General features: G+C 37.9%; 2 protein-coding genes across 2 annotated transcripts; both read right to left on the bottom strand.

Moving 5' to 3' along the window:
* Positions 1–7,053: 7,053 nt before the first annotated feature.
* Positions 7,054–12,552, bottom strand: LOC308702655 (CD48 antigen-like). The gene is made up of 6 exons (XM_081385664.1): positions 12,420–12,552; positions 11,579–11,917; positions 10,572–10,871; positions 10,355–10,468; positions 9,521–9,588; positions 7,054–8,916 (listed from the first exon to the last, which is right to left on the bottom strand). The coding sequence occupies exons 1-6, from the start codon at positions 12,466–12,468 to the stop codon at positions 8,863–8,865; spliced, it is 924 nt and encodes a 307-aa protein (XP_081241790.1). The 5' UTR covers positions 12,469–12,552; the 3' UTR covers positions 7,054–8,862.
* A 1,432-nt stretch (positions 12,553–13,984) lies between these two features.
* LOC308702654 (CD48 antigen-like) lies at positions 13,985–17,126 on the bottom strand. Its single transcript, XM_081385663.1, has 6 exons — positions 17,017–17,126; positions 16,303–16,638; positions 15,854–16,141; positions 15,688–15,786; positions 15,036–15,115; positions 13,985–14,563 (listed from the first exon to the last, which is right to left on the bottom strand). The coding sequence occupies exons 1-6, from the start codon at positions 17,063–17,065 to the stop codon at positions 14,510–14,512; spliced, it is 906 nt and encodes a 301-aa protein (XP_081241789.1). The 5' UTR covers positions 17,066–17,126; the 3' UTR covers positions 13,985–14,509.
* Positions 17,127–21,497: the final 4,371 nt, after the last annotated feature.

Here is a 21,497-nt window from a genome sequence, read left to right as displayed (position 1 = left end):
TCTTCTTCTTCGCGATTCGCATCGATTTCGCTGATACCGCCACCTACTGTGAACTTGATCCAGATACTCTAACAACTACCCACTCCCCATCCTTCTTGAAGTCACGTGACTCAACCAAAATGTTTCAGTGTCACATTATTCTGGCGAGATCTGAAAAATATTCGCAACAACGAGCGAGCGAGTGATTATGTACATTGACTGAGTGAATATTGTGAAAATAAAATATATATTTCTCACTAGAAATGTAATCAAAACTTATTTTTATGCAGAAACTAACTCAAAATATGGCGATAGCATGTCCATAGCAACCAAAACGTTTCAGTTTCACATTATTCTGGCGAGATCTGAAAAATATTCGCAACAACGAGCAAGCGAGTGATTATGTACATTGACTGAGTGAATATTATGAAAATAATATATATATTTCTCGCTAGAAATGTAATCCAAACTTATTTTTATGCAGAAACTAACTCAAAATATTGATTTTTTCACTAAAAATAAAATAAATGTCCGCCATGTTTTTTTGTTCTCACAGCCGGAATCTTGAAAGTCACGTGACTCGGACGGAAAAGAATAAGCAAAACAAATGTAACAGTCATACAATTTAAGGGCCATTATTGTAACCCTATACGTTTTGCACTTTGGACCAACGTAATCAGGGTACATTTTTATATGAGACTGGGTTGGTCGGCTTGCTGCACCCTACTGTGCATCCTTATTGCCCCAGAGTCAAACCTGTTGAGTCCACCAACACCCTCGGCCCGGATATGGTAGACCCCTCTGTAAAGCTCCTGAAGTTTGCAGACGACACCACTTATCGGCCTCGTGTTTCTGCTTACAGACTGGAGGTTAAAGAGCTGGCTGTCTGGCGCAGTCACAACAACCTGGAGCTGAACACACTCAAAACAGTGGAGATGATTGTGGACTTCAGGAGAAATATCCCAGCACTCTCCCACTCACCATTATGAACAGCACAGTGGCAGCAGTGGAGTCATTCAGGTTCCTGGGCCTGAATTGGGACAGTCACATTGACTCCATTGTGAAAAAGGCCCAGCAGAGGTTGCCCTGCCTTTTCCAGCTGAGGAAGTTCAACTCTCACAGGAGCTGCTGATACAGTTCTCTAACGCCATTGAGTCTATCCTCTGAACTTCTGTCACTGTCTGGTTCTGCTCAGCTACCAGTCAGACCTCTGAAGACTACAGCGGATAGTCCGGACTGCTGAGAGAATCACTGGTACACCTCTCCACACTCTCCAAGAACTGAACTCATCCAGAGTGAGTAAAAGAGCTGGCAAAATCACTCTGGACCGCTCATCTAGAAGAGTATCGTGATGCCTGTTTCTGTCATGTAAATGTTTTGTCATGTCAGAGCCAAAATACTGTCATTTGTCAAACCCCTCCACAGTGTGTGTGTGTGTGTGTTGATGTGATAAATGACATTAAAAACATCAAGTGAACAGTCTCTGAATGGTGAATTCCTAGTTTTGACACTAGATGGTGGTCTAACACAGTCTCTATACTGCTTGTAGTGCACACTTTATGTATTAATGAAATATCAGGTAATTTATCCTCCTGATGTTTCAACGCAGAAGTAAGCTGGACACAGAATGTGCGAGACGTCCTATTTATTATCAGCTATAGAGAAATAACGAGAAGAATATATCAAAGTTCAGTGAACTTTAAACTGTTTGCTACAAAACCAGCATCTTTATAGTTACTAAGACAAACCATTAAAATAATATGGTAGGATATGTAATATGGTAAGGAGTCATATGAAACTGGAAGCCAGACACATTAAAAGTACAAATGGCCGTGCCTGCTCTTATCTGAAATATAAGGTGATAATAAGGGGGATGTTGTTCTTACAAATAATCAAGATCATGGGAAACAGCACCAGTTATTATAGTGAAATTTAATAGATTAAGACATGAGTGACTTAAAATAAATGTGTCAGGTTTGTGCAGGTTGCTGAAGACAAGGGAACAGAATTTTAATGCAGCTGGTTTATTCACAAACTCAGGAGAAAACCAGGAACTCAGCAAAACACAACCATAAAAAGACGAGAACCGACAAACACTGAGGGAAAACATAGGGCTTAAATAGACTGGGGCTAACAGGATAATTAACAGGACACAGGTGAAAGACATGACTAATTAGAACATAGGAGAAACTAATGTTACGTTCAAGTCCTCCTGGGAAGTTCGTACGTATGAGGTGGGAAGTCGTGCCAGAGCCCGTCTACGGAGAGCCTGCCCACTCCCGCTATTAAGCTCTATTGTACCGAATTTTGGTTGTAGTACCACCAGAGTTCCACTGGGGGCGATCGCCATGAGTGCAGAATGAATGGGAGTCAATGGGGCTAGACAGCTAAATTTGTCTCTTTCACCCGATTGCCGTTGAGAAATCTCAGATCTGATTGTAGATTTTGCAAGTTCAACATGGGTTTTAGGTCGAAAGTTGAATGAACGAGTACTTATGTCCTTTTGATTTCTTACAGGTTGAGTTGTTGTTGCCCATAACACGCTAGCATTCTGCTAATGAACGCTGATTGGTCAGTGAAGGACTGATTACGACCAGAGATACCGCTTGATGGCATGGTGTCATCCGCAGCGGGACCAGAAACAAACAAAACAAAAACTCTTCTAGCACGTGTGTTTACCTGTGTCAGCTGTGTTGTCGATGCCTCGAGTGAAAAGAAAGTGCAGAGCGCGAACGCACCAGAGTGACTGAAGGATTGGCGTTAAGCAGTATCTCTGGTCGTACATGTGTATGACGTCATTGACACTTTAAAAGACTTTTTAAAGCAAATAAGTGACTCAAAAAAATCTATCACCCAGCAATGTGTAATTTATTTGCATCTCCTTTCGAATACAACATTCAAATTACTAGACAAAAAAATATATCCTGAGAAAAGTGGATTTTTATTGGTATAGCGCCATAGACCTCCATTCATTCTGCACTCGTCCTGTGAGCGCCCTCATATGGAATCAGAGAGGAACTGCAACCAGTTCAGAAGCCGGAAGTGTACTGAGAGTGAAACTTCTCGCCATATTAGACATTCTCTGGTCGTGCTTATAACGGCATGTGCGTTCAAGTCACTTTCGTCGGAGCAAAATGGCGGAGTACTTTCTCTTAATTAATTACACAAAAATACAGTATGGTTCTTAAACTCTTGTTCTAGAAAATGAAGAACAAAGAAATGTGCATCAGGTGTACTTTGTATTTTTTATGTTTTTAATTAATTTATGAAGCCACTGCCAACACATCGTTACATGTTGCATTGTTATATTATCATATTCTGTGTTGGCGATTAACTGAGCTGTTAATAGAAAAGCCTGACAATATCACAGCTAAATACCTTTACGTATTGTGTATTCCGCCATGTTAATCACTGACACGCCCCCAACTCGTAAAGATCGGAGCTTAGAGAAAATCCCGAGCTCCCCACTGGTATTTACGACATTGTGGTGGCGTTCAAGTGCGTTCAACTCGTAAATACGATCTATACGAGATGACTTGAACGCACCATAAGTAACAGGACTAAACCAAAAGCACAAAAGACAGGGGAAACCTAGATAACATAACTAAACCAAAACACAGAAACGTGGGACCAGGGCGGAGCAGGTAGCTCGGGGAACCAGGGCGGAACAGGCTGCGGGTGTGGCCACGGCGGAGCTGTCAGGCCCTCGGGCGTCCAGGGCGGTGAGGAGCCTTCGGGCGGCCATGGCGGTGGCATTTTTTTCAGGTGGTCCAGATGAATCAGGCAGTACAGGGGACCCTGTCGGCACAACCTCCATGGTCCCCTTAGAGGACGTACTGCGCCCCCCCAAAATTTTAATGGGGAACTTGACAATGGCTGCGTCCGAAACCGCATACTCAATGAGTAGGTACTTAATTTCAATAAGTACTTACTTAACGAGCGCTAAAAGAGTAGGTACTTTATAGCCAGATCTCATTGAGTATGAATGCGAACCGGACATCTGCCATGTTGACTTTATCATGTGACCTACGACGCGTTATCACACGCGCAACAACTTAAAAGATTTGAACGACACGTTTAATTCATCTATCATTTTGTGGTCTTTTTGAAGAAACTGCTGCCCATTTATTTTGTGAATAAATTTAGGGTTGATTTAAGTTCTTATATTTAACCCTAATGTGACCCACCGTTTTATCCTTAACGATATTTATTTTTATTACAGAATCCCAAAATTGTCATCTCTTGAATATGTTAATTTATTTTATATCCAAACATTTTCATCCACAAGCAAAAGCAGCTAACTGCTTTGTTTTCCTCTTTTTCTTGTTGAATTTAACTCTCGTTTCATCCCTCAGGCCTATAAATAACAAAAAAATGCATTTTTTAAATGTATTATAATGAATTATTTAAGAAAAAATATATTAAGATATTCAACCTTGTATAGGTTCTTTTTTCGTGTAAAAAAAAATCTCATATTATGTATGCAAACCATAGATGCAAACCCATACACACACACCTTATAACATCAGTAACTCGACAGCCCTACCTAGAATGGTTTTCCTCAACGTTTGTCTGCACAAAGGGCAACTGTGTGAAAATTCGCCTTTGGAGAAAACTGTTGATTTTATACTCGAAAAATTTAAGTATCATTACTATTAAAAATTAATATTACCCCAGAATGAATTGCATTGCTATCCCACCCCAAAACATACAATAACAACGATAAATGCTGACCAATACTTAATTACTTTTTACTGAAAATGATATAATTCAATAAAACTAAATGTAATGCATGTCATATGACACAGCTATGCATGATTGAATACACTCTAGATGTATAGTGAACATATCTACATTTTCATTCAAACAATTAAATAAAGCATTAAATAATTATATTTTATTTACTGACAACAAGAAATATTAATACATTAATAAGAGAATGAAAGTCACCATCACACAATAAACAAATGCATATACAATTCAATGGATGGAGGCTCTCGTCCATGGCACCATCTCCAGGATTCAGCTCTGGGCTCCTCATCCTCAGTGCTCACACAAAAATGCACAAACAACACAAAAGCAGTCATTTTAACCGCACAATGTCATTTGATTTCAGTATTATTTAGAAGACAAAAACGCTTTTTTTCACTAATGCCGCCATCATCTTTCCTTGCAGGTCCTGCTCCACCACAAAAGATCTGCAGCAAATGCACAGAAATCAAGAATCAGAAAAGCGCTGTAATAGCTCTGTTTGAAATTACAATAATAAAATAAACTACAACTTAAGATTTAAATAGTTATTAATTTCTGTAGTATACTCACTCAAAGCCTTTGATGGCAGCATTCAGCTTCATGAGCCACTCTCCACCGGATAAACACATCTGTTCATCTGACCCTGTAACATCCAGACAAGATTCACGTTACCTCTGAGATTTGAGCTCAACACTACATTTACATGTCACAACTTTTTATCCAACATAAATGTTCCTCAATTTATCAACAGTAATGGACAAATAAAATAGATAACTTATGTTTATTACTTTATAGATTTATTCTACATAATAGCACACATCACTCAGATGTCTATTTCATGTTGTGATGTGCTCTTCTGAAATACTTATTGAAGATTGTCCTGTCAGATGTAAATAGACATTTAAAATAAGCGTCTTTAAGATGTATATGGTTTATATAAATCCACTTTAGAGACGTAACTTACGTGTCTTTACTGGAGCTCCCCTGTTAGCTATAATGTTATACATAAAACGTGTTTTTACAGCAAAATCACATACTATACTGTGTAACGTCTTTACACCTTCAACAATTCAACAGTTTACTCTACTGTAGTTCAACACATGCAATTTTAACAAAAGGAACCGTGTTTACTCACATTTGAAAGCACCCGCGTCGCTGATCTCTGCGATGTTTGATAATGACGTATCCTCTCGCGTGGCCTCCTGGGATAGAAGAGTATCTATCGGTCGAGCACACAAATCTGGGCTGAAACAGTAAGCCACCCGGGAACTTCTCGCCTACTCTTATGAGTACTGAGGTTTCGGACATACCACTCCTTTCAAATACTGTTTTCCCCTACTATATAGTAGGAAAGTAGGCATATTCGGATGCACTATAAGTATACGTACGCCCGAATCTCACGATAATTAGTACGTCACTCTGGTAATTCTCACCTACTCTTTTACGGATACTAAGGATTCGGACATACTTATTCGCTCGCCTACTGCTTTTTCCCTACTATATAGTAGGGAAGTATGCGGTTTCGGACGCAGCCAATCACAAAGATTGGCTCTTGGCGTTCAGGACTGGACTCCTTGGGCTCTGAGCTTGGCAGGACCAGCGGATTGGAGAACTCGGGGCTGGACAAGACCAGCATATCAGGAAACTCGGGGCTGAGTTCATGGGCTGTAACTGATGTGTGTGCTGCCCACCCACACAAAACAGCCATGGACACCACAATGAGCACTGTGTCTTCCAGAGCAGACTCAAGTGCAGCATGAACAGTCTCTGGCAGGGCGGACAACACATGCTCAGGTTCTGGCGGGCAGGCGACGGGCTCAGGGTCTGGCGGGCAGGCGACAGGCTCAGGTTCTGGATCCTCTGGGCCAATGAGAGGGAGATTGGTGAAGTCATCAAACTCGGAAATAAGCTTGACTGTGCAGATGACTGGTTCAGGTTCTGGTTTTACTGGGCTCGGAACCGGACTTGAATCACCAGGATTTGACTCAGTGGCACAGACGGAAGACTCGGGCTCTGGATCGGAATCTGAATAGGATTCAGAGTCGGACTCTAAGTCGAAATCTGAATCGGACTCTGATGGGTAGATGACTGGGTTTAGATTGCAGAGATGTTGGTGCTGGAAAAGCTGTCTGGACCCATATCACCCATATCCTCCCCTGTGACCTCCACAGATCCCACAGAACACAGCTTGGCGGGTTCCCACAAAGGCCTGCTTACAGATCTCCATTTTCAGCTGGAGGCTTTCTCTGGAGGTTTTTTTTTTTTAAGGTCAGTTCTTCTGTCAGGTTTGTGCAGGTTGCTGAAGACAAGGGAACAGAATTTCAATGCAGCTGGTTTATTCACAAAGTCAGGTTACAGGAACTCAGGAGAATACCAGGAAAACACAACCATACAAAGACAAGAACCAACAAACACTGGGGCTTAAATACACTGGGGCTAACAGGATAATTAACAGGACACAGGTGAAAGACATGACTAATTAGAACATAGGAGAAACTAAGTAACAGGACTAAACCAAAAGCACAAAAGACAGGAGAAACCTAGATAACATTTTAATATTATTTATCATTTCTTTTACACTCTTTGAAGATCTCAAATTATAATTTTATAATAGGAACAATAACTGTACTATTTTGTGGAGAAATATAATTACCATGTTCAATCTCTCCACGCCATGACAATGAACATTATTAATATCCTTTATAAAAACAGCATAGGCTTTGATGCTTGACAAAGCAAATATAGCTACCACATTTATTCTAGGTTTTTGATTGATTCTTTGATTGTTGAGGAGACGTGCTGTAATTTTAAGTGAGCAGATTTTCACCTGAATGAAGATGATGATGAATCAGGTGAAAAGTCCCTCAGACACACATTGAAGGAGGGAACCGAGACATCAAACCAGAAGATCACAAAGACTGAGAAAAGCACACAGATGTGGGCACTTTGACTAGTAAACAACCCTAGCCTACTAAACAGGTAGCCTACTCAAATCCTCCAGGACACTGCAATAACTACATATTTGCTAATTAGGGATATTAATTTATAAAAGAAAGAAAGAAAGAAGGAAAAAAGTGGTTTGTTTTATTTGTAGGATCAACACTTCTTCACCTACACCTGTGTTTTGTTCCCTGATTCGTCATCATCCTACAGAACTGGAGCAGGAGTGGATATCTTGAGCTGTCCTCATCACTGCATCTGGACTTTACCACTATCAAGGAAACTTAAGGTGAGATTTCCTATCTAATTATGATCTTGATCTCATTCTATGCATTTCTACCTTTATGTTTTATGGACAGGACCACTGTCATGCTACTGAAAAAAATCAAGATTGCTAGCAGCGTTTAGTTAGTTTCTAGTCTATACTTGATGAAAACAAAATAAATTAACAACCATCAAACATAAATCATAAATTGTAAGTCATACATTGCATTTATTCTTAAAATTACCCAAACACTGGCAGAAAAATGATATGACCTTTGTAAGGATATGACCCTGAGAGTGTCGCACTGCTTAACTGCAGGATCACTGCATGAGTATTGATCATCACACACGCAAAGTATATTATATTTTTGTTAAACACCAGTGCTGAGTTCAGTATGTTGTAGTAAAGCAGGTTTTCTCTAGAGCAGAAGTCGACGGTTTCATGTGAGCAGGAATGGAAAAAGTCCTTCAACCACAGGCTATACACAGACTATTCACACCTCAGACAGAGACGATCACAAACTGACATCAAACACACACGTCCATCAGCAGAAACACTCATGCACAAGCTGTCCATCCGCCCAGCAGATCAAACCACATTTCTGTACAGATGTGAATACATGAGACCACAGTGTTCATGAGTGTTTTGCATCTGTGTTTTTCATGAGATTACACGCATGGTCCCTTTAAGACTTGAAAAGTCAAACATGAAATGCTCCAATAAACCATATGATTTAATTGGTTAAAAAGGCAAGTTTGTTTGTAGTTTTTTGAAGACCACTTCATTTAATACTTTAAACTTTGATCCTGCTCTGCGTCTGCTGGGACGTCCTGATACAATATGGTGATTCTCACCAAAAACTCAACCATAGACTCGGACTTGACGCAGGTCACACAGTTGGGTCTTGTAAAAAGACTGAAGTTTGTTCATCTTCTCATTGTGACTGGTGCATAATCCACATGATCCTCCTCTTCAACTTTCTGTAAAAACTCAACACAAGAAATATAGTTTTATATAGTTACTGTATATAGTTTTTCTAATAACATTTATCAGCACTGCATGCAAACTTAAACATCTTGAGGAAATGACATCAAACATCATCTTCTATATCAGTGGTTCTCAACCGGTTTTGCTAACATGTTAATCTGACACAAAAACTTAAATTTATTAGGTTCAACAAAACATCATTTGTTTAAATTGGCTTGTTCTAGTCTTGTTGTGCAAACCATTAATTGTTTAAATGTTTTCCTCAATGTAATTACAATCCTTTATAGATGAAGTTTAGAGGTCCTGCAGTCTTTCAGTGTTTCCCAGTTGCTTTAAAAATGTATTAAAGTTCAGATGACTATAATTGCTTGCTAAAAATGTAATCTGTGATGTGATCCAAACAACACAATAGGAAAATAACATATGTTTTTCTTGCATTGATAATCTTATGGCTTTTATTAAACATCTGATTTGGTGCTGTTGTGTTTGATGGATCATTATACAGTCAAAAACACAATTTGCACACACTGATCTCCATCTGACTCACTGCTGAAATAATACAGAGAAACACAACATAAATTAATAACATTGTCTTACCGTTTTCTGTGCGTTTCTTTTGTAGAACGCTGGTTCAGCGTAAGTGATCTCGTCTTCGCGAGTCTCAACTGTTTCAATGATAATAGATGCATTAAAACAACACAACTCAATACTAATTAGATCTGATTCTTTAACATACTGTATGTATTATTATTATTATTATTATTATTATTATAGCCATCAAAGTTAAAGCATAAATGCACAGATTTCATTAAACGTTTAACACAGACCTTTAAAAAAAAATGATATTAACAAATTTTATTTGATTAAATTTAATTTTGAACTGTCACTTAAAAATTAGAGAGTCATTTTTTACACATAATTTATAAATCAAACCCAGGCAGGACATTTAAGTCAAATGCATTCTTTGTTTGGTGAAATTGATGCTCAACAAGTTGAACAAAAGTAATCAATAACATATTTTAACTTTAGCACCCGCTGCATCTTTACACGTCACCTTCATTTATATAGCGCTTTCAACAATATAGATTGTTTCAAAGCAGCTTTACAGCGACAATAGGAAATTATGTAACATGTACATGGAATAATTATGGAACATGTAAAATTATGTTCATAAAGTGGAGAAAGCTTTTGTATTTTTTATCTTTTGGTGCAATTTGAGAAAAGAAGGATCTGTTTTTTTTGTTTGTCTTTTTTATACACTAACTACACATATTATTTTGGTTTCTTTTCATATAAATAATCTCAAAGGTGTATACAGAATAATACGTTTAAATTATATTTAGGGCTATCAGTTGACTAAATATTTATAGTATATTTTAGGGTATAAAGTTTTGTTTATTATAATGTTTAAAAGCAGTAAGTAACACTTGCCTTCTCTGTCAATTTTTCTACATTTCTTGCAGATCCAGAAGATCCCGAATCCAGAAACAATCATCAGAGATCCCGCAGAGATCAACACTATCAGAGACACTGAGACTGGAGGAACTGAAGGAGAGGAAAAGAGAGACTAAATGTGTCAGTCTGATCTACAACAGAAGACAGAGATCAGGTCAGTAAACACACACATATATCATCAGTGCTGTGGTACCTGCACATGTGTGACAGAGTGTGTTGATGTCCAGATGTGTGGTCTGGTTGCTGATGGGATTGTTCAGCACACAGCTGTAGGTGTTTTTATCCTGATATTCCACCTCCAGAGGTAGAGAGAGACTGATGCTGAGATCACACACACTGATGCTGGACAATACACTGATTCCTTTGTACCAGGAGAGAGTCGCATTACACACATTCAACACTGAACACATCAGTGAACAATTTGATGATGATGATGATGATGATGAAGAACATTGTGAAGAGTTACTGATGATGACAGGAACAGGCAGACGAGCTGGAAAATATGAGAGAATAAAGAGAAATCTAAACATCAATCTGGTGTAGTGTGTTATCGGTCAGTGTTTCCATCATCTCAAAATATAATGAGGAAACATTTCATTATGTAAATAATTAAAGGAATATTCAGAGTTCAGTACAAACTAAGCTCAGTCAACTGCATTTGTGATGCATGAAGTTGATAACCACAAAAGTAATTATGACTCGCCCCTTGTTTTAATTATTATAATTTTTTAAGAAGAAATGTAGGTTACAGTGCGAGGCGCTTACAATGGACGTCAATTGGGTCAGTCTGTAAACACTAAAATACTGTTTAGGTCCTGTGTAAAGTTACATTCTTAACTGTGTCTTAACACCGCAAACCCTAAAACGCCTGGAAAAATGATGATTTAAACAGCTTTACAGCTCAAATAATACACTAGTGTTGACAGAAGAATTGATGTATGTGTGTTTATGAAATTATAAGCTTCACATTTCTACTTTTATATCTTTTTTTTTCTTCTTTTTTTTACCTCATTATCTTCCATTGTAAGCACCTCAATGTAACCTTGATTTTTTTCTTTTTAATTCCTGACGAGTTTGAATTTGTGTGGTAACCAACATTATAACACATATGCTGTGGATTCTGCTTGATTTGTACTGAACCAAAGATTATTTTAATTAAAAAAAAATATGTGAACGTTTGAGCAAATGATCTCTACTCACCATAGACAGAAACACTGAATGATTTTAATGTCAGTGTCTGTCCTATTATCTCTAGTTTATAAACTCCAGTATGTTCAGTTCTGGTGTTTGTGATGATCAGAGATCCAGTTTGATCGTCCAGCTTCAGTCTGTCTCTGAATCTCCCATCAGTGCCATTATATGTGGAGAAGATTCCATATTTTCTACTGATTTCAGCTATAAAATACTTTTCATCTCCATATTTCCACAGTATGCTATTGTATTCTTCATGTATTTCAGTAACATTAGAGTTTAGCGTGACAGAATCTCCCTCCATCACTGACACTGACTGTATTTCATTTGTTTCGGCAGCAAACACTCCTGATGAACATGAACAGGTTTTCAGATTAATGCTCATGTTGGTTTAGAAAGTCTGAGATCAGTTTGTAACCTTTAACATCAGCAGAGACTACAAACTAAATGAAAGTCACACTACGAACAAACAGACGCGAGTGAATCAATAATTTTATCTTTATTGTGTTTTAAATGAACTGCTGAAGAATCAAATAAAAATTATATGATAAATTAAATACAGCTTGAAAGTACAAGTTTAAATATGCTATATATATTCAACACATTTTTAATTACTGAATTGCCATGACTTTTGTAGTTGGTTATGTTTACTGCAGAAGTATTTAAAATTATTTGAATAATTTTTTAGACATTTCATGGGAGGATTTGCATTTGTAATCATTGAAATTAAAATACCTAAACCAACAAGAGAGATTTGATCACAGTGGATGAAAATAATCTAATTTGAACCGTCGCAGGAGTTTATTACTCTGATATGTGAATAAACAACACAAATATGTTCATAACTTACCGATCAGAAGGCAGAAACACAAACAGAACAAAACAAACATGTGAAACATTTGCAGCTGTTCAGTGAAACGCCTGATCTAATAAGACTATCAATGAACGCACAACAGATCTTAACAAACACAAGCTTGTGAATCCTCCCCGACAGAGTCTGATCCTCCTAATGCACACACACACACACACACACACACACACACACACACACACACACACACACACACACACACACACACGTATACACATGTAACATATACACATGTCATATAAACACTACATTTCATGGTAAAATAGAGAGTAACTCGTGATTTAAAATTTATGTATATATTTATTCAGTTCTCAGTTATAGCGTATGGGGAAAAGAACAACTTTAACCGTTTATGATCTCATTGCTTCTGAGTCAAACTGAAACCTGCTGTGGGTTTTTTCTTTCTTTCTTTTTTCTTTTTGTTTGATCAGTTGGGTGGACGGACATCTTATATGTGAGACTGCTTTAAACTTTAATCTACAGAAACATGATGAGAAACTGCTTCACACAGAAACAGAAAAACAATAGAAACACAATGATCATATTTAACACTGCCATTCACAAGTTTACTCTGTAAAAGTTTATTTTTGTATTTTTTTAATATATATATATATAGGCCTATATTGGTATTTTGATATTTGATATACACCGATCAGGCATAACATTATGACCACCATCCTAATATTGTGTTGCTCCCCGTTTTGCTGCTGAAACAGCCCTGACCCGTGGAGGCATGGACTCCTCTAGACTCCTGAAGGTGTGATGTGAGATCTGGCACCAAGATGTTAAAAGCAGATCCTTTAAGTCCTGTGAGTTGTGACTTCTGATAGATACTGACCACTGCAGACCGGGAACACCCCACAAGAGCTGCAGTTTTGGAGATGCTCTGACCCAGGAGTCAAACTCACTCAAATCCTCACGCTTGTCCATTGTTCCTGCTTATAACTCATCAACTTTGAGGACAAAATGTCCACTTGCTGCCTAATATATCCCACCCACTAACATGTGCTGTGATGGAGATATAAGCTAATCTGTGTTACCTTTAGAATGTGAAAGTGTTTATATAAAAAACACTTTCACATACTAAAGGTTGTTCTCTCAGTCCTTAGCAATATGTGTCTTATCAACTGTAATTTTAATTGCTTTTTATTTAATATTACCAACTTATATGGTGGAGCTGATTTTTGAAAGGTTAATTCCTGGTTATTTCTTTTTGATGTTTTTAATATGTTGGCCTAGTTGTCTTGTGCGGAGATTTATTATGACGTGATCAGTCACGTGACATTTGGTCACGCACACGCCAAAGACTAAAGAGTAAGAACTGGCAGGTAGTGTTTGTTTTTATTGAATTTTGGTGGATTTGTTTCGTGAACCAAACTCATCTGTCACATAATAGATCACGGCCTTAAATAACTAAATTAAATTACAAAATGTGTAGTGCCTTTGATTAACAGCGTTTCTCCATTTAGTTTGTTACTCCCCAAAACTGATGAAAACTACAGCCACTGATCATCTGCATGATGCCATAAATAATACAACAGTGAGTCAGACATTGAATTTATTCTTAAAATGAGACTGACAGACAAAAACAGGATATAATCTTTATAAAAATAGTGTGCTATATATGAAGCTTTGCTCCTCTTGCTGGAAATATCTACTGAAACTACAGTAACACTGCGTATCAAAGCGTGATAAGATAATGAATATATGTATTCCTTTGAATATCAATAAGCCTAATATTTTCATAATTCACTGTAATATCACAGTTGATTTCAGATCATTTTTTAAGGTTTTCAGGGCTCTCTTTCACTTCTTTTGATGAGTATTTTGTGCACATGGTCTGAATTAAGAGTCAAACATGAAAATGGTGGGCCATAAGATTTACATAATTTGTTAAAAGTTTTTGTGTTACAATGCAAAGTCTCCTGAAGTTTTAGGAGATCATTTCATCAATCTCTGAATATCTCACTTCAAACCCGTCAGAATGATCCGGCTGTTTGTCCGCTGGGATTTTCTCATTATTCTCAAAGGAAAACTAGAGGGAAAGACTCAATCCTGCTGAAAATGAATCATCTTCTCACGCTGACAGACACATACTCCACAATACTCTCCTCTTCAGCTCTCTGTAAAAGACATCACACAAGATATAATAAGATATTTAAAATAATAATAATAAAAAAAAAATGTTTTTTTAAATGATCAAATATCGTAGAACAATTGCCACCAATGGTCTCTATGATAAACTTACTCTTACAATGCTTTTGGGAAACGCAGCCCAGGCCTAACTGTGTTAAATCATAACCATAACACAAGCTGAATGGGAAAATTGACAATTTTGTGAATGCCAAAATACCAAACACAAGTGTGACATGAGTTTCATGAATGAATTTGTGTCTGAATACAGAAGAGTTTGAGTTTCTTCCTCCCTTTAAAAGTTAATGTTTTTTTTATTGTTCTTTGCACAATTATACAGTTGTATTTTATTATAATTTTCTGCAACACTTTTAGAACATTTTATTTATTTATTATAATATTAAAATATCTTCCAATCTTTTAGTGTTTCTCAGTTGCTTTAAAATGTAAAAATGATCTTACCGATGTTTGTGCGTTTCTTTCATAGAACGATGGATGAAGTAACATAACAACAGAAGTTTTCTCATCTTCACAAATCTGAACTGTTTGAACAACAGGAAGAGATTAAAAACTACAAAACTCAAATTATTTTTTTTACAACGTGTTTTTAGGGCTGTAATACGCTGATTTCACGCAGCCGTTATTTTGAAATCGAAAGCGAGGCTCCGGTGGGAAGAAAACCGGAAGTGTCGCCTTTAATCACAGGAGAGTCGTGAATGCGATGGCATATTGTTGTGTTTAATGATGTTGTGTCAATTCTAAAACTGTATATACATTTCTTCTATATGCTACTTTAGACTACAGTGACATTTTTTTATAAATAAATTTTTTTTTATATATATAATTCAAAAAGTAAAAAAAGAAGCAGGAATGAACTATATACAAATCCTATATTGGATATTAACATTCAATAGTGTAAATCGCGGCAGCAGCTTCAGGTTGGTAGTCCAAAGGCATTGTTGTTTATCTTTACTTCCGGGGTTTTTCCCACCGGAGCCTCACTTTCGATTTCAAAATGGCGGCTGCGTGAAATCAGCGTATAGTCTACTTTAATTATAATTGTTATTATTGTTATTTGTTATAATGCTTGTTAAAAGAAGTAGGAAACACTTGCATTTTGGGTCAGTTTTTCTGTGTTTCCAGCAGATCCAGAAGATCCCGAATCCAGCAACAATCATCAGAGATCCAGCAGAGATCAACACTATCAGAGAGACTAGAGGAAGAGAGTCATTAGTGTGAGTGAATCTGTATACACACATCTATCATCAGTGCTGTGGTACCTGCACATGTGTGACAGAGTGTGTTGATGTCCAGATGTGTGGTCTGGTTACTGATGGGATTGTTCAGCACACAGCTGTAGGTGTTTTTATCCTGATATTCCACCTCCAGAGGTAGAGAGAGACTGATGCTGAGATCACACACACTGATGCTGGACAATACACTGATTCCTTTGTACCAAGAGAGAGTCGCATCACACACATTCAACACTGATGAACACACCAATGAACATGATGATGATGAAGAACAGTGTGAAGAGTTACTGATGATGACAGGAACAGGCAGACGAGCTGAGAAAGATTAGATTAATGAACAGAAATATGGATAAATCTAAAGTGTTATTTTTAGTTCATTATTGTGTTGATGAGCAAACTATAACATAATTAAACATTTCAATATGTAAATAGCTAATAAAAACAAGAAGCACAGGAGGAATTACATCTCGACTCACCATAGACAGAAACACTGAATGTTTTTGATGTCAGTGTCTGTCCTATTATCTCTAGTTGATAAACTCCAGCATGTTCAGTTCTGGTGTTTGTGATGGTCAGAGATCCAGTTTGATCGTCCAGCTTCAGTCTGTCTCTGAATCTCCCATCAGTGCCGTTATATGTTAAGATCCCATATTTTCTACTGATTTCAGCTATAAAATACTTTTCAGCTCCATATTTCCATGCTATGTTATTGTAGTCTTCATGTATTTTATCAACAGAAGTGTGTAAAGTGACAGAATCTCCCTCCATCACTGACACTGACTGTATTTCATTTGTTTCGGCAGCAAACACTCCTGATGAACATGAACAGGTTTTCAGATTAATGCTCATGTTGGTTTAGAAAGTCTGAGATCAGTTTAAAATTATATGATAAATGAAATACAGCTTGAAAGTACAAGTTTAAATATTCTGGATATAGTATTCAACACATATTTTATTACTGAATTTCCATGACTTTTGTAGTTTTTTATGATTACTGAAAATTAGTATTTCTTCAGTATTTAAAATTAAGTCATTTCTTGGTAGGAATTACATTTGTAATCATTGAAACTAAAATACCTAAAACATCAAGAGATTTGATCACAGTGGATGAAAATAATCTAATTTGAACCGCCGCATGAGTTTATTACTCTGAGATGTAAATAAACGTCACAAATATGTTCATAACTTACCGATCAGACGGCAGAAACACAAACAGAACAAAACAAACATGTGAAACATTTTCTGATGTAATAACACTAGCACAACTGATCTAAACAAACACAACAGAAGTAATGTGAGCAAGACCTCCCTCGACAGAGTCTGACCCTCCTAATGCACACACACACACACACACACACACACACACACACACACACACACACACACACACACACACTCTCTCTTTCTCGCTTTCGCTCTCTCTCTCTCTCTCTCTCTCTCTCTCTCTCTCTCACACACACACACACACACACACACACACACACACATATTTAAACTATGTTCCTATGCCCAATTTACATTAACAGAAGATTAAAACAGATTTTAAAAATCCTTGCTGCTAGTCGAGTTCCCAGCATGCACTGCGGCAGGAATGAATGATGTAGTTACTGTGAGTGAATCTCATTAATGTTATTTACTGTTACTCATTATGAGCAGCTCCTCGTCGAGTTATTCCAACTTGAATTTAATCATTATTTTAATAGATTTTAATGATTCGTTCAAATTGCACACTTGCCTGACTGTGTTAAATGTAAAAATAGAAGAATATTGTCTGAATATTGGATGAATAACTTTTCATGGTAAAATAAAGACTAAGTCTAGGGATTTTAAAATTGTTTTTTTATTTATTCAGTTCTCAATTTTAGTATATATATGTAGAGTTAAAAGCGTGTCTGATCTCACAGTTTTACTGACGTTCATCTTCTGAGTCAAACTGAAACTGCTGCGGTCGGGTTTCTTCAGAAATGTGGTTTGATCTGTTAGTGGACAAACATCTTAGGTGAGAAAATGGCCGTTCAGAGTTTGTGTGTTTAGTTTGAAGGTGAAGAGCTTCTTCCTGTCATGCTTTTAATCACACAAACATGTTGAGCATGCTGAGAAACTGAGCGAGAAACGCAATAAATACACAATGATCATATAACACTGCCATTCAATAGTTTAGCTTGTTAAAGTTATTCTTTTTTTGTTTTAAAAAAAAAATCTACTTTTATGTCACATTAGTAAAAAAAACACTGCATAAAAACACATTTTTACATTCTCAGACTGGATCTCTGACCATCACAAACACCAGAAACACAGACTCTGGACTCTATAAACTACAGATGAACAGCAGAATCATAAAGAGCTTCAGTGTTTCTGTCGTTAGTAAGTGTAATTTAGTCATTCACTGCATTTTTCTTTAAGGAATGTTAAAATACACTTTAGTATTTTGATAGCAATCCAATAATCAATCAGATTAATGCTGTCTTTGCCGAAACTGTCTTTGAAACAAAATTTCACTCAGAAATTGCTAGTAAATGCCACAAATAATAACTAATAATCAGCATATAACTTAGATAAATATAAATTAGAAAAGACTGAATTAGTATTTCCTTGTAAAAATGTACTCAAAATCGTACTTCAAAGTGTAAAGCTCAAGCCCTAACTCATGTGAATATATTGTTGGACGCACATCCTGATTGGTCACACATATCATCAGTATTATAGTGTTTCCTGATGAGCTCACAGTGATGATGCTGTTCTTCAAAAACACACCAGATGGAGCCATTAATCAATTTAATCGATATCATACAACTGGTGATCAATGTAGAAGCCAACTAGCTGTTAATCTCAGTCCAAACTCAACCCAGTGTGTTGAGCGTTTAGAAATTGATAGTACAATCCTTGAAGAAAAATCGGCACTTTCTTAACATCTTGAGTGGAGGGTAGGGGTAATCACTTAATTAGGGGTAATCACTTCATTAGGGTCATCAGGTCGGAACCATCATTCCTTGATGTTTTCGCTGATAGGCTCACAACACCTCCAAAGGGCTCAAAAGCAACACTTGTGCGCTCCCCTCTACTTTTACCTCTCTTGGTCATTTTGTATGATCCTCATGATCCTTCCGATTTATCCATAGCCGGTTTCTGCTTTGCTCATCATTCTCTGACAGTGACCTAACAGCTTGTCAGAAGGCCTGTCCTCTGACTGAACCCCTTCAGTACCCTGTGGCTACAAAACCTCTGCAACCAACCTCTACTGGGAGCAACTGGGTTTTGCAGCCCCGTTGTCCTGCTTCGGCTGCTAGGTCTGAGTACTTCAGCCTCGTTCATTCGCTTCACTAACTGTAGCCTCCCATGGCACAGTTAATTCCACAATGAACAGGGACTTTTGTGAGGTTGACCACAGGATCAGGTCCGGCCTGAGGTTAGTTGTGATTAACTGAGCTTCCCGTCTACTTCGTTTAGAGAAGCTGTCAATCACAGCTGTCAATCATGACGTCACATTCCCGTTTTTATAGCATCAAATAACTAAGACCAAACTTATTTAAAAGAAAAATGAACACTTAAGGCCATTGCACACTGAGTCCGAATTTTTCGTATGCGTTTTTTCGTGTTCGTCAGCCTAAAAATTCGTCACGCACGAAACCTTGCACACTGAGTCCGATGCGTATTTTTTACACATTTGTGGAAAAAACGCAAACAATATAAAATGGATTCGTCAAGCAGTGAGGATGATTTTGTTGCCCTGTCTCTTCTTAAAAAGAAAAGAAAGAGGAAATATTAGTCCATCCAATTCTGACTTTGCGACGAGAGGAAGGAGAGTTTCACCTCCTAATTAAGGAGTTACGAAATTATCCCGAGCGATTTAAAATTTACTTCAGAATGTCAGTGGAACAGTTTGACGATTTGCTAGCGACACTGGAGCCACATATTAAAAAGAAGACTACCAATTATCGTGAACTAATCCATCCTGAACAGACACACACACACACACGGCCGGCCAGCCGGCGGAAGCACTGGGCAGACAGAACAGCTGTAGCCTACAGGCTTTAGTTTTTTAACCAAATAATACATTAGTATTCGAATTGGCTGCTCAATCACACCTTAATCGATCCGAAATTTCGATCAAATTGAAAGGAGTGGTTCCTTTTCTAATACGATCGAGAATCACCTGCCACAATCTGTCTTTATATTCAGTGTTTTTGTAATCTGCATTTTGTTTATCATACAGTGCTTTGTGCTGTGAGACCAAGTGTATCAACTTGTCAGACGCCATTCTGGATGTTGTCGGTGGCTCTGAATAGTCAAAAATCCTCTCAAAACGCTGCCTGTGGATGCGAAAAACGCAGAAAATCGAACCCAATCCGATTATTTTTATTACGGACGAAAGTTTCGGAGGCAGTGTGCAAGCGTGATTGACATAACGTGAGGTCGTATTTATTTTTTAACGTCCGAAAAATTCTAATGCGAATTTCGGACTCGGTGTGCAATGGCCTTTAAACTTACATCAGCATGACAAATACTATTTAAAAATGGCAGAAATTATATTTGGAAAAAATGTATTTGAAGTGTAATTTGATTGTTTAGTTTCCATTGCGTCCATTAGACTTCATGGGGAGGGTGGGGTTTATGACCTATACTGGGACCAGCCACCTGGGGGCGTTCGAGACACTTTGGCTTCACTTTTTAGGACTTGTGCGCCACGCTTGTTGGCTTCACTGGAAGTTGTCCCGCTCTTATGAAGGCAGTGGATTTTGAGAATCCATGCTTTGGAAGAGGAAGGGCATTGGTGGTGGTTCTCCTGCCTTCCAGTACAAACGCCAGTTGTCCCAGGACCTGATTGTGCCTCCAGGTGTAACGGCCTTGGGAAAGACCGGGTTAGAAAAGGGTTTTGCAGCTGGTGAGGATCTTCCTTAGCGTTTCTGGGGTTTAACAGAGAGGACATAATGGATCTTCTCCAGTCCACTGGTTTATGTTCTTGGGTGTGGGAAGAACATCGTAGGTGGCTCTGATGATGAAGCTCAGTCTGTTCCCTTCCATCTCCCAAAGATCCTTCCAGGTGAGCTTACGTTTCTCCAGGTTTTCCCAGTTAGTCCCTGTTTGGACTGCGAGACTGCCTTGTGCATCTCTTCCTCCTCTTGCTGCCGGACCTCGGCTACTACCAGCTTTCTTCTCTGGGCTGATGTTGCCTTGTACCATATGGGTCGGCTTGTCCCGAGTCCAAAAACCCCTCCACCTGTCCTACAAAATACCCCCAACAGATTTTGCTTGCTGTATGGCCTCAGTCGATGTCCACTTTCTCCCAGTTGCCAGTCTGAGAGCAGCAGCTTGTATTATAACTGTCACTTTAAAAGCTTTTTAACATACTTATATTAGATGGTGGAGCTGATTCCTGGTTATGATTCTAGATCATGCTGTATGCATATGGCTTGTAGTATGCATATTATATATTATTTATCTTCCAATGTGTGTACTTCTCACCATTTTCACTTACTGGATGATAAACAGGTGGGAAAAAATCCCCCAGACTTGCATTAAAGGACAGAAGATCACAGAGACTCGAGGTCGGCCTGTTTGACCGATAAACAAACACAGAAAGAACCCTAGTATTATTGTTCCAGATGTGAAGTCTTATTTTGAACTCTAGATGGCGCTCTATACCGAGGCTGTTAGATTTAACTACACTATT

The sequence above is a fragment of the Scardinius erythrophthalmus genome, assembly GCF_964197995.2.
Source record: "Scardinius erythrophthalmus genome assembly, chromosome: 14".
In the NCBI taxonomy this organism is placed as follows: Eukaryota; Metazoa; Chordata; class Actinopteri; order Cypriniformes; family Leuciscidae; genus Scardinius; species Scardinius erythrophthalmus.
The sequence above is the reverse complement of the archived record's forward strand: the minus strand, read 5'-3'. Positions and strand labels throughout refer to the sequence as shown.